We start from the raw sequence: 13,925 nt of genomic DNA on the forward strand, positions 1-13,925 counted from the left end.
TGCAAAAGATACAGAAGTTAATTATATTATTTTACTTACAGACCATCTATCAGCTCCAAAAGTAACCTATTAGAAAGATTAATATTTTACACTGGTTACAGATTTTCCATGCCTTCTTCCCTTCTCTTTGGGCAACACTTTTTAAAAGAAAGCAAAATACCAATGTCTGAAAGAAAATAGTTTAGTAATAGCTAAAAAAAAAAATCCAATCCCACCCTGTGCATCCCTAAGAGCATTTTCCAAATGCCCCTGGAGCTCTGGCAGCCTTGGGGGATGTGACCACTTGACAACAAAATACAGGGGATAAGATGCATGCAATCGTAACAAATACAACCATTACACAATTCAGAAGACTTCAGTGGAAAAAACTAAACCACTACACTCCCTTTTTTTTCCCTCTGAATAGTTCAAGATCATTCATGGAGCCGTAACTCCTGAAACAAAGGTGACTGCATGCTCCTTCCTGGTACCACAGAACACGAAGTGCTCTGCACCTGAGCTGCCTGAACAGCCCCTGCAGTGCTCTCGTGACAAGAGCAGAAAGGAAAAGCAGCATTTAAAAGCACCCTAACCCTGATCCTTTCTGCCAGAGCCCCCGCTCATACAGGTAAGAAGAAAAAGTGCACGGCAGGGCATAATGACACCCCCTCAGCAGAAGGCAGGCTTTGTTTTTCACAAGCACACCAGGCAGAAGTCTTAACATTTTCCATTTTGTTCTCATTTTTTTCTGGTGCTGGCTCAAGACAGAGCACTGTCAGTCTTGGGCCTCTGACCAAGGAGAACATGAGACCACTTGGTTGTAATATTTATTTAAAATACCCATGATGGCACAGTGTTTTGGAGAATTACCTACTGGAAAAATGTTCACTTCCTCCATCCTATAAAAGCACCTCTGGCTGTGTATGCCAAAGATACACAAATACTTATTGGTCAGGTACCTTTTCTTTGTATTTAACAGCTATTTCTACCAGCAGATATTTCCTAATATAAAATTAGAGCCTTAAAAATTTCAGTTTTGTGTTGCTGAAATGAATACTCACCCGTGCAGCTACACAAGGCTTACCTGGGGAATTGGGAATTATTGCCCAGAGTGAGTCTTTTCTGGCCAAATTTCAGCCTTTGGGGTTTTCTCTTGGTCTTTCAGTTCTCCAAATTTGTGGCCCAGTAATAAAACACTTGGAAAATGGCTAAAGGAACACTGCAGTAACTGAAAGTATATGGCATTTTTACCACGATTTTTCCTTGCTTGCATGTACAGGTAGGCAATGAATGCCAGAGATTGTCTTTAAAAGATGAAGTGAAAAACTAAGTGTGTCTGTACCATAAAATAAACGGATTTCCTTTAGCACCAAGGCTGCCAGAAAACACATCCTGGCTCCTTTCTAGCCAGCGCCAAAGGCGGATGTATGGCCCTATTTATAGCCCACTAATGCAATTGTGAAATGCACACCCCTTGCACTTCATTTTTATGGGCTGGGACTGGACTCTCCATGGGGCTAAGCAGCTTGGAGGAAAGGTCACTCCCTAGAATAACACCTAGTTCCCTCTGCCCAGGGACTGCAGAGACTCGGGGTCCTTTGGAGCCCTCTGGTCACCCTCTGGGTGCTCTGATGCCCATGGAGAGCTTGTAAAAGGGGAAAGCTCACATGAAAATAAGCAGCAAGGAAGTGATGACCTGCCTGTGATTAATTTCTGCTCCTAAAAAAGGGATATCAACTGTTTCTCCACCTTGGCTCACCTTCTGTCTCTGTACTGTAAATCCCTGTTCAAAGTGCCGAGTCCAGCTGTGTGTGTATCATTCCAAACCCAGCACTGCAAAGATCTGGATAAAAACAGCTCCCTTCCACTAAGGAGAATGACAGTGCAGAATAATTCCCTCATCTAATACCATGACAAGGAGCTGTAAAAACAGTCCAAGAAGATTAACCACCAGAAGAAGGTCACCATAGAGTGCAAGGGCTGCCTAACTAATTTATGGATATCTGTTCTAAGTCCAGCTCTCTTTCAGGTAGGAAAACCTCAGCAACCTTTCCATGGCAAAGATCTTCTATCCATTCAGGAAAGGCATCTCTTTTTGGGTCTTCCTGATTATTTTTTCAAATAGGCACCAAGAAATATCTTCAAACACTATTGCTCTATTGCCTGGACCATTTACAGCTAAGTAATTTTCCAGCACCCAGGTATCTAAAAAGCCACTCTCCCACTCCCATCACTTCTGAACTGGTTTTCTTCTCTGCTGGATTGGTGAAAATAGACACTGAAAACCAATCTTGCCAAAAAGAGGTAAGGTACCTTCTTGGAGTCCACAGGAACCTTTCCACAGGCCTGGATGTCACCCCAAAGGAACACCAGCTCAGTGTTTCTGCACTTCCACGGGGGGGAAAAATGGGCAAAAGAGCAGGAGAAGGGAGAACTATTTCATCTCCTGGAGGGACTTCACCCCCAGCTTGTAAAGTCTTTTCTCTCCCATCTCTCCTCTCCCTGTCTCCAGCCTCGTCTCCTGGTGCTCCTCACTGCAGTCCCTGGATCTGGTTCACTGCCATGCCTGGGACTGCTCTTTTTGCAATGTTTCTATATCTATACATCTATATTTCTGTGCTGGAGAGGGAGAAGAGCTTGGAGAGGGAAGAGCAGCCTCTTCCCTCTTCTGCAAAAGCAGCACCAAGAGCTATGAAGATGAGCCACTTCCATACATAAAAGGTGAAAATACAGTTTTAATTCATGTGGAAAACACTTTCTTTGCACATATTGATCATGAATACGTAACTAGACAAAACCTGAGGGTGCAGTTTGGTTTTGTTTTGATTTTCTTTAAACTCTATTGCTTCCTTATGGTAATAAAATAGTAAATTATTGACTTACCAAGAGTGTTCTCAGAGTTACACAAATACATCATAAACCTAGATAACACATGCAATTTTGTTACATCTCTCACATAAACATAACCAGGGTACGTAGGGTTTGGTTCTATTTGTTTCTCTCACTTCCTGAAGCACTTGTTTAGAACTGCCCTGTTTGCTTAGATAAGAAGCAGGCTATCAACAAATTGCTAAATAAGGCAAGTAATGAGAATCACAGAATGGTTTGGGTTGGAAGATTATCCCATCCCACCCCTGCCACAGGCAGGGACACCTTCCACTAGCCCAGGTTGCTCCAAGCCCTGTCCAGCCTGGCCTTGGACACTTCCAGGGATCCAGGGGCAGCCACAGCTTCTCTGGGCACCCTGTGCCAGAGCCTGCCCACCCTCACAGGGAACAATTCCTTCCCAATCCCTAATCTAAATCTGCCTTCTGGCAGTTAAAAAGCACAGAGTCCAGTACAATTCTGGAAGATGCTCGTGCACTTCAACCCTCTGCTGCAATGCACTCACTCACTCACTCATCTGCTTTTCTTAAGCTTTCAAGCACTGGAACAAGATGTACTTTACAACATGAGCTGCTGGAACCATGAACAACATGAAACCCTCCCTTCCAGGAGCTCTGGCAGAATCTGAATTTAAGCAATGAAAATCTCCTCATTTGAAACTCACTGTGATATCTGGTTTTAGACCCCTGAGACTGAGTTTTCAGAGAGTGGGTGCCTACAGGCCACTCACTTCCATGGAGCTTGGATTAAGAACAAGTGCCTGGGATTGCACCTGAAATATTTCTCATGTTTGAAAATGCCTTTTAAAAAAGCTGTAGTCTCAAAGGATGGAATTAGGACACAGTATGGGGCTGCCCCCCTTATGCATCTGTCCTCAGAATGAGTATGAGCTGATACTCAGAATACTGGTATGCAGAACATACCAGGACAGCCACATGAGCTGGAGCAGTTCCTCCTGGGGTGTTCATCAGCTAACCACCACAGCCCATGAAATAAAGGCTGCCAAGCAAATAGAGGCAAAGGGAAACGTGTGTTTGGTGCAGTGAGACCTGATCCCAGCACAGATCCACACCTGACAGGACACAAGTTCCATTGCTTAAGCTACAGCATTCCAGACAGCTTCAGTTCATTGAGGATAGCCATGCTGTCTTCTAGAACAAAGAAATTCTTGTTTTCAATTTTAGATTTTTTTTCCCCTGACAATTGAGGGGAAGAGAGAGGGGTTAAAATGGTGTAACATCAGGAAGATGTTATTTACTGAAAACACTTCCCAGATATTTTTCTGACTGAAAATTTTAACTGAAGACTTCCCCACTTCAAGCGGCCAGATGACCTCCAGAATTTTGTGTACCAGAACAAGACGGGTTTAGAAGTTACCTCCTATTCATTAAGGACATCTGAGCAGTCTTCCTAGGCCTAGAGATATTTTGAATTGTCCTGAGCAACATCCCAAGACTGAAGTTTTCAGTAAACTGATATTTCTGGCCTGTTAAAGAAAGAGCCTTCAAAACAAATGAACCTCTACAAAGGTCTGGACACACTATTTCTGGAGATGACAATGCATATTTAGGAAAGGTAAATCATAGTCCAAATTCCCCCTTGTTATTCTCCTTTTGCATAGAGTGGACATATTTTAAGGGTTTCAATTATTTTAGCAATTTGGCATTTACTTCAAACTAAGTCAGGGTTCTGCTGTCTTTGACAGAGAAAAGGAAGGAAATAGCTGTCACAAGACAGGGATGAACAGAGGCGAGACAATCCCATAAAACACACAGGAAGAAAGAAAACATCAGTGTGAGAAAGAAAACTGCCCTAGGGTTGGTGAAGCAATCAGACACTACCACAGAATCCCAGAAGGATTGGGATTGGGTTGGGAGGGACCTTAGAGCCCATCTCTTAGAGCCCCTGCCATGGCCAGGGACACCTCCCACTATCCCAGCTTGCTCCAAGCCCCATCCAGCCTGCCCTTGTGCATTTATCAATTTTTCAATCTCATTACAATATTTTACTGCTGAAGATTTCCTCTCCTAGCCTTCTCCCAGCTGTTCTGAGACAAACTGGTTCATAAACTATTGTGCTTTGCGTTCAGCTTTATTTAGACAGGTTTAGCAACTGGAGCTGCTCTTAGTAACAGAAATCCCACTATGATATTCCCATTTTGTCAGAAAATTCTGACCTGACATGGTAACTCCCCTTTTTGCAAAGCACCCAGGAGCTCCATGGAAACATCTGGATTAAACCTTTCAGACTAATGAACACATTCTAGAATGTTGTTTTTTTTTCCCCCCAAAAATTGCATTACCTCTTACTTTCTTACAGAAAGAATTACTTCAATAACCTCCTCCTCAAAGGAACATCCCATAATTTTTATAAAGGCACAAATAAAATTAATCTGCAAGAGATGCTATATTATTAAAACATATGCTGAAATCAACAATGCTCAAGACTTTATCACGGCATTTTGTTCTTCATTGGTATTTACATATTATAGTTCTTATGTATTGCCCTGGAAATCAGCTTTGAAGTGGAATGATGAATAAATGAAGATTTATTATTACTATCCTTATTAGAGGGATTTTAAAGTCATTAGAGACCAACAGACATAATAATCATATTATATTCAATCTTCTCTAGAACATCTCCTTTGATAGGCCTGCTAACTCAATTATTTAAATATATATTACAGCAAAATGCAGCATGACTTCTACATCTTGGGACAGGGTGGAAATTTTTATGTTTTGGTTTCATTTACCAGGATTTATCCTTACAGAATTCATGGGTTTCATGATGGGTTTCTTGGTTTTAAACACCAGGATTTCAAATTGACAGCAAGTACATGGCTCAATGTGTCTGCTCAGCTAAAATAAAAGGTTATAGCTGGGGAAGAAATAGGGTACTGGAGATCAATCTTAACCTGCAGTGTCTTTAAAAAGTTTAAAAAAAAATCTCCCAGAAGCCATGATCTCCCAATAAGTCAATAGACTTGACTGCAACCAATCCCACCACGAAAGAAGAAAAAAAGATCCAGAGGTTCTGAGGAAGAGCCAAAGCAGAACCGCATCGCTCTGAGAAGCTCAGAAAATTCTCTCTGGATTCAATGTCAGTCAAGTAAAAACTACTCATGGGGAAAACAAATCCAAACTGCTTAACTGGAAAGTACAATCCTTACTATTGACTCTTTCTGCCTGCAGCTTGTCTGGGGCAGGTGCTAGAGGAAGGAAGGTGAACTGTTTCCAGTGGGGTGTAGTTACACAGCGAGGGGCAATTTCCTGTCAGCCACATCCTTCAGACCCCACCGCCTGCCCAGGGGAGGCAGCACCAGCACTCTGCTCTTGTGCTTTAATCCTCTCCTTGCTGTACCAAATCCCTCAGGATTTCCTCCCCTTGTGAAACCTCTGAGGCAATGTGGCTATCACAGCCACGAGGCTCATCCCTGCTAGCTCTGCACAGGCACCTGATGTCACATAAGTCCCCAGCTGCCAACACTGCCTGTGCTCCCTGTCCGTGCACAGCATGGCTCATGCTCACTGAGATTCTCAGGGTGTTTCCGACACATCAGCCACCTTCCAGCCCCACTTGACTTCTGCTTCCTTTACTTTGCAGCCTCCTTCCTAAGAACTAACCTCTAACTCCCTTTCCATCACCTCCTTTCCTCCTTGTTTCCCCACCACTCACCTTGGTTTAGCTCTGCCTATTCTTACTGGAGGGAGCTTTCAATCCCTACAGGCAGCATAGATACTCTGCTCGTGGCCACTGGCTGGGTGAGATACTGCTGTCCCTTCCCAAAAATAAGAAAGGAAACATCAGGGTGGGGAAGCCCCGGCACAGGGTGCCCAGAGCAGCTGTGGATGCCCTGGATGCCTGGCAGCGTCCAAGGCCAGGCTGGATGGGGCTTAGAGCACCCTGGGACAGTGGAAGGTGTCCCTGCCTAGGGCAGGGGTGGCACTGGATGATCTGTAAAACTCCAGCTCAACCTCCTCCTGCACCCAGCTCCTGACCTAGAAGCTGTCTTTCAACAGCAAGAGAAAAATGTGGCTTCTATGGTCACCATTCAATGAGTTAAGTCAGACTCCAGCTCTGCTAAGAAGGAATCAGTCATGGACTCAGGTCTTTAGGAATGACAAATCCCACACCTAAACTAAAGCATGGGCCAGAAAATGGTTAACAGCAGGTAATACTCCTGACAGTAAAATACAAAACAATTAACAGCCCTCAAATGGATGCCAGAATACCTAAATGATACTGCTGACACCAGTCCAGCTCTATAAATGGGAGCCTTTTAAAATCCCTTCAATCTTCTTGATCCTCTGAGTCCAGAAGCTACTTTGAGTTTGCTGTGTTAAAGTTATGATCTTTGGCCCACAGCAGGTGGTTAAACCACCACCAAAAAAAAAAAAAAAAAAAAAAAAAAAAAAAAAAAAAAAAAGACTGACTCTCACCTTCTGCCAAAAATTGCTCCCTTGCTAACTATAAGATAAAATGTAAACTCAAATTCCTTTGAGCAACTGATAGAATTTTCTGTTTATGACAGCACTTAAAGCCTATTTTAAACAAAAGCAGTGTACTGAGCTCACAATTCCAAACCCAGCATCTCCCAGCCATGAGAAAGAGGACTGAACAGTCCTGAAGTTTGTTCAACAACTGCTTTCTCTTCAGGTAAAACCTTATCCAGGTTCAGAAATTTCATTTTTGAACAGTCTTTAAGATAACTCCTGCCATTTTAAAATCTGTACTTAAAGATTTACATCTTTATCTAAAAAAAACATTGTGTATACTAACAGAATCTGGGGCAAAAAAACCCCATGAAGTTGACTATGATTTTATCTGCTATCATTTACCTCTCCTGATGCACAAGACCTGGATCACAGACCAGTCTTCACAATGAACCAGATGTTTTCATCCCACGTTCCCAGCTTCCCAGCACCACTAAATCCCTCAGTTTCTAGTTTCATTGTCCCTTCAAACCTTGTTTGCTCCAGGACTTCAGAACTTATGTTTTATTGCTTTACAGAAGTGAGGAATTACTTTTCCTACCAAACAGATTTTTATTTTTAGGAAATGAGTCAACTGTGTTGGTACCCAATGACATAAAAACATATAACAGAGACACATATATAAATACATATATAAATACATATATAAATACATGAGGGAGTCGTGCAACTCATTGTCTTTGAACTATTCCAGGATTTGTGGAGGCAAAGACAGTGTAGTACCATACACCACTTAAAATGTTATTTTTTTCACTAAGGATTTCACCTGTTTCAAGTGTCATGGTACCCTCCCCTGGATGGGCCAACTGCCCTGTCATTGTGCTATATTTTAGCAGGCATTTTGCTTTTTATTTGGTGAAAGGTTAAGACTCCCTCGTACACCTTCCAGGACATTCATGGTGCTGGGAGAAAGACAATCCAGCAACACTCACCCCCAAACACATCTCCGTTCTGGTAGTTCTTGCCCTTCTGAGTTTCCTCTTCGTTTTGAACAGTAGACACATGCTTGGCGGAGGCACAGCCCATAGCTTCATTCAGACAGCTCCAGCTGCACCGAACCACAGATCATCTCTAGCAACGCCCGCTCATCCTCGCAGAAATAATCCACCTTCCTGCTCGGCTCTCACGTGCCCTTCACCTAAACACGGCCAAAGAGAGAGGAAAACATTCACACAAGGTACCCTCGACACGGCAAGCTTCAAGGAGATAAAAAATGGAGTTTGTGAGGAGGAGCACAAGGGCACAGCCTCCACGGCCTTAGGCTGCTGAAACCATATTCCTTAAGAGCTGGTACAGGCAGGTCATGATAAAGGTACCTCCACCCTGCCCTGGGACAGAGCAGTTGAACTCAAAAGCCTCTTCCAGCCTGATTCTTTAAGCCATGGCTTGAAGAAAGTAGCGTGCAGATCTGTTTCCCACCCAGCCAGCTATTCTCACAGAACGCAGAGGGTTTTGGGAGAGGAGATAAGAAACCATCAATATCTGCTCCTCCTGCTCCTTTTACCAATCTACCCATCGAGCCAGATTTCTTAAAAGCATTTTACTGATTAAGAGCTGCTAATTGCGAGTGTTCGGACAAAATAACTCCTCTAAATCAATTAAAGATCTCGTGTTCCCAGATGTGAAAGGCGATAGTCAGCTGTATTATCTTTTCTCTACGTGTTCATTATTCTACTCAATCCATAAAACCTCCATCGCTCAAAAAGACAACCACCCCCATTTTAAGATAGAATAACACTCCCTGAACAGTCCAGATGTCACATAAAACAAAAGGGAAAAGAAAAATCTAATCCAGAACTGTAATATTTTAGGTTAAAAAGAAATTCAAATTCATGAACTGTATGTTGCTAAATGGTTCTGCACTGGAACAAAAGCTACCTCAAAGTTTGGAGAGATGACCTGGTTTGCCTTTCAAACCAGCCAGACTTTTCAGAAGAAAGAAAAGTGAGAAACTCCCCCTTTTGCCAATTTTTTTAGCTCAGCTATAGCATAAGATCATACACACAATTTCTTAATTCATTACTTCTGAGCATGTACTTTACAAGGCTGTGGCTCATTTTGCTCCACGCTGACAATTTAATGTGTAACATCAGACAAGCACTCTTACCTAGGACAGGGAGAGCTGGAGCAAGGTGATCTTTAAAGTCCCTTCCAACCCAAAGCATTCTATGACACAGCAGTACCCATTCCAGCAGAAATGTATAATCCCAAGGGATGTGGTGACCTTCCTTTCCCTGAGCACTCAGCACTGGGCAGGTCAGTGACACACCAGCACATGGTCTAGGGAGTTCTGCTCCTGCCTCCGCAGGGATTTTCCTGCCCATCCCCAAAGCCACAGACATGAGGATGTGGCAGCCAGGCTCAGAGCGATTCCATTTAGCAGACCATGGCTTTCACCAAGCAAGGGGAAGGACTCTGGATGCAGAACCACCTCTAACTCCTACTCACAGCCAGCTTCCCCCTTCTCTGCACAGAGCAGTGCTTCTGCTCCACTTGGCAAGGGTGTCCCAGACATGCAATGTGTATCTGCTAACCCCTGCTCCCAGCAGCCACCCCTCCCTAGTTTTATTTCAGTACATCCCCCAACATGCTCTACTTTCTTCCTTCTCCTATACGTGCACACCTGAGCCTGAATCTCTTATTGCTCCATCCTTCTCTTCCCCCTTAGACAAAGCTAATTATTCATTCCAAAACCCAGATTTTATAGGATCACAGAAAAGCCTGGGTTTGGAGGGACTTTGAACTCATCTCGTTGCAACCTCTGCCATGGGCAGGGACACCATCCTCTAGCCCAGGCTGCTCCAAGCCCCATCCAACCTGGCCTTGGACACTTCCAGGGCAGCCAATGTTTTGGGCAATTAACACCAGGCATTGTTGCTGTGAGTGGAAGGGAGTGAGCACACCCCTCTGGAGCGATTTTTTTAACCCTACATGGTTACATAACTTCACCCCATCCCAGAAAACCTGGATTTTACAGGAAAAGTCACTACAAAGCCAGGGAAGTTCCTCAGTTTCTGCAGTTCAGGGAGGGTCACAGCTGACAGTTCATCCCCTCCTCTGTTCAAGTAGCAGCCTGCACTAAGGTCTTCATCTCACTGTTGGGGGGAAACAAGGATCCAGAGGGATTTAAAGCATCAGCCAGGCAGTGCTTGGAGATAGGTAAAGACACACAGGGGTGTGGGAGAAGGAGGAGAAATAGCAGACTGGGAGAGGGAACTGCTACCTGGACTGGAAATGAAACAGGGACTTTTCTTCCCAGAGGACATCAATTTGGTTGAAGACAAAAGCTTTTAATGGACCAGTTGAAACAAATGAGGGGGTAAAAATCAACAGAGTCCTTGCTTCAGATTTCAGAGAAAAGCAGGAGCCTCCAGGCTCCAGAAAGAGCCTGAAAACACTGACTTCTGGTTTAAAATACAACCAGTAGTATTATTCCAGGGAAAAGGGTGTGGCCAGCTATAGGAAAAGGAGCAAGGGAAGGCTTGATGTAACGCTGGAAAGGATGTGGAGGTGTTTGGGTGAGACCTGGGTAGGAGGCTGTCGTGGGGCAATTACTGCCTACCACAGCTCAGCACCTCTGAGCAGAACTGCAGGCACAGAAGTACCTGTTGAATGAATTATGCTCCTGCCATATTCAATTATTTTTCCTGTTTCCTTTTCTGTCTCTCAGCAGGGACCGTTTACAAAAGGGAAAACAGCTGCTTAGTAATAAAACCCAAATGTATTTCACAAAGGAGCAGTGGGTTGGGTTTAGGAAGGAGATTTTTTATGAAGCTTTATACAGCCAGCATGCAGCACAACAAATTGCAAAATAATTATTGATTAGTGCCCAGGATGGTGATGGTCCCAGGACCACTGAGCTGCATGAACAATCAGGAGCAAGGAGATATAGAACAGGAATGCAGAAGGATAAAGCTCTTTGCAGGAGAAAAGGAAGAAATATCCACTGTCAAATCTCTCCCGCAGCATTTTGGTAGCACACATCAACCTCTAAAAATATGGTCACGATTGAAAGCATGCTGTGATTAAAGGAAACAGATGGGGATACAAGAACTGGAAGTTTCACTTTTTACATTAAAGAATAGCAATCACAGCAGCACCTGAAAAAGCCGTACAATTAATAGTTGGGTTATGGAGGCAAACTTCTCCTGGTGCCAATAAACTGGGCTGAGAAAGCTACTGAGAAATGACCTCCAAGGTGAGTCTAACACACACTTCCAGGCATGTTCCTTGGACTGCTGTTAATATAGCACTGTGAACACAGGTAATAAATACAACCCAGGGATAGTAGAGGATTTAATACCAAGAACAGAATGGGAGGAAAGCAGCAATAATTTCACAGGGGATACAATCCGGTACAGGGCAGCACGATGTTCTCCAGCCTTGGGAGACCACCCCTGCCTGAGGACCAGAGCCCTCAGGGACGAGGTTTGGGAATCACTCAAAGAGAGGGGCTGGTCCTCACTCAGTGGGATGCCTGGCAAAGCTTTGGGGATGTGAAACACAGCACTTCACCCAGCAGCAGAACAACACATCCGTTCCTCCTCCCCCACTTGTGCACAAATGTAATCTTCCCTTTTGTCTTCCACAGCATTTTGGGGGCACACATATTTTCAGAAGCCAAAAATAAAAAGAAGAAGAAAACCTCAAACCATTTGCAGTTCATGTTCACCACCCACCATCACTAATTATCAAGATTTGAGAGGCAATTTGCAGGCTCCTATCTGCAAAATGCTGGTGAGAAAAATCTCTCAGGCAGATCAAAAGTGTCTACACCACCCCCAAATGAAATGGAGCAGGTTGAGGATTAACATCTTACAGCAGGTCAGAAGAAGACTAGAGGCACTCTCAGATGCTGTGCTTTGTACCCCAAGTTTCTTCTGAGCTAAAAATGGGGGAGCTCAACTCTTAGAATAGAAAATACCTTTGGAAACCTTCAGCAATTCCTTTTTTCTTTCTTCTGAGCAATGTCTATGATGTGTTTTTTCTTTTACCAACTCTTTCATCACTTCATTAATCCACTCATTACACCCTCACCTTTATTTCTGGCGGTCAAAGGCTGCATCCTTGACAAAACACATTTTGCTTCCACAAGCGCTTCATACAAATGGAGGACTTCCAGTGTTTTACAACAAATGCATGTTAATTCTTCTATTACAACAGGTGTGTTTGTTTTCATCTTTATTGCATTGAGATAACTGATCTTGCATCATCTTCAGGCTGCAGATACATCCATAAGTTTCTTTCTGTGCTGACCACACAGGAAATCAGGTTAAAATTTCACAATGCTCAAGAGATCAAAGCAACAATTTTCATGCGACCATGAAAAACCCCTAAGCTAAAAAAGCCACACTGGCTTTTCCTATGAAACAACCTGTTCCAGGCAGACCTTGAGGATTTAACTTACTGCTACTAATTACATTATTTCCTATAAGAAATAGGCCTGTTTGATTTCCATTTCATTTTTTTACCCAAAAAGAAGAAAGCAGAAATTAATTCCAAATTTGTCCTGCACTTCTCCACTGCGACATCTCTCTTTCTCAGCTACCCTCCACCACAAAAGACAGCTTTTTGGGTTTTATTCAACAACCAAAAGACATTTTTGGAGCCAAAAAGATATCACTTTTGCCTTTGAAGTGCACCAATGGCCTAAGGAGGGAAAGAAAAAAATATTAAAAAAAAAAAGTTCATATAAGGTCTCTTTCTCCTTCTTCAAATTATTCAAATTGGCACGAATAGTGCAGTTATATTGAAAATTAACCCACTGACTTGCTAAATAAGCAGGGCTAAATGAACAGCAGAATGAGTGATGCAAACACTCTAGAGCATCATCTTCCAGTGGCACTAGGGGGAAAAGAAAAGTCAAAGTGAGTGGTGACTTCTGTTCCTTGGGAGCCATGGACAGAATATGCTGCCCTCACCCCCTGGTACAAACAGCCAGGAAATGAAGCATTTTCTGCCCTTCTATGAATTGTTTGCCCCTGTCATGCTCAAGTCCTGTGTTTATTACACATTTCAGCCTCCTGCTGGAAGCAGGCTGTCCCAGAGAGCCAGGTGAGCAGAGCAGTGACTGCCTGCAAGAGGAGGGAATCAGCTGCATGCTGTAAAGCCAGGAGCACACAGAGATGGCCTGTTTCAGGTGAGAACCCAAACTTTTCAAACATATTTCATCTGCACAACCTCTGCCAAACCAGGAGCAGTACCAGAGCTGGCCTTTAACATAGAAGCAGGTACTACTCAACCAGATTTCCAAAGATTTAGGACACTTATCCAAAATATTTTCACAAAAAAACAAGAACTTTTCATAAAAAATAAGATTTTTTTTTCATAAAAAAACAAGATATGACAATATGCAGAGAACACCTAAATATTTACTGCTTCTACAGCAGAGATTGCTGTGGTTGTTAGAAGGACATGAGAGATATTCACAAAATCACAGAATGGTTTGGGTGGGAAGGACCTTAAAGCCCACTCCATCCTACCCCTGCCATGACAGGTATCTTCCACCAGCCCAGGGTGCTCCAAGCCCTGTCCAACCTGGCCTTGGACACTTCCAGGGATCCAGGG

The 13,925-nt window shown here is 43.4% G+C and overlaps 1 protein-coding gene across 3 annotated transcripts in view; it reads right to left on the minus strand.

The window, feature by feature from the left end:
• C9H1orf21 (chromosome 9 C1orf21 homolog) overlaps window positions 1–13,925 on the minus strand; it is a 105,504-nt gene that overhangs the window by 53,915 nt on the left and 37,664 nt on the right. For all 3 annotated transcript variants that reach the window (XM_053984545.1, XM_053984544.1, XM_053984543.1), the window contains exon 2: window positions 8,291–8,496. In XM_053984545.1, the coding sequence (XP_053840520.1) occupies window positions 8,291–8,384 (94 nt within the window). In that variant the 5' untranslated portion in view covers window positions 8,385–8,496. The remainder of the gene's footprint in view (window positions 1–8,290; window positions 8,497–13,925) is intronic.

Source organism: Vidua macroura, chromosome 9 (genome assembly GCF_024509145.1).
Source record: "Vidua macroura isolate BioBank_ID:100142 chromosome 9, ASM2450914v1, whole genome shotgun sequence".
In the NCBI taxonomy this organism is placed as follows: Eukaryota; Metazoa; Chordata; class Aves; order Passeriformes; family Viduidae; genus Vidua; species Vidua macroura.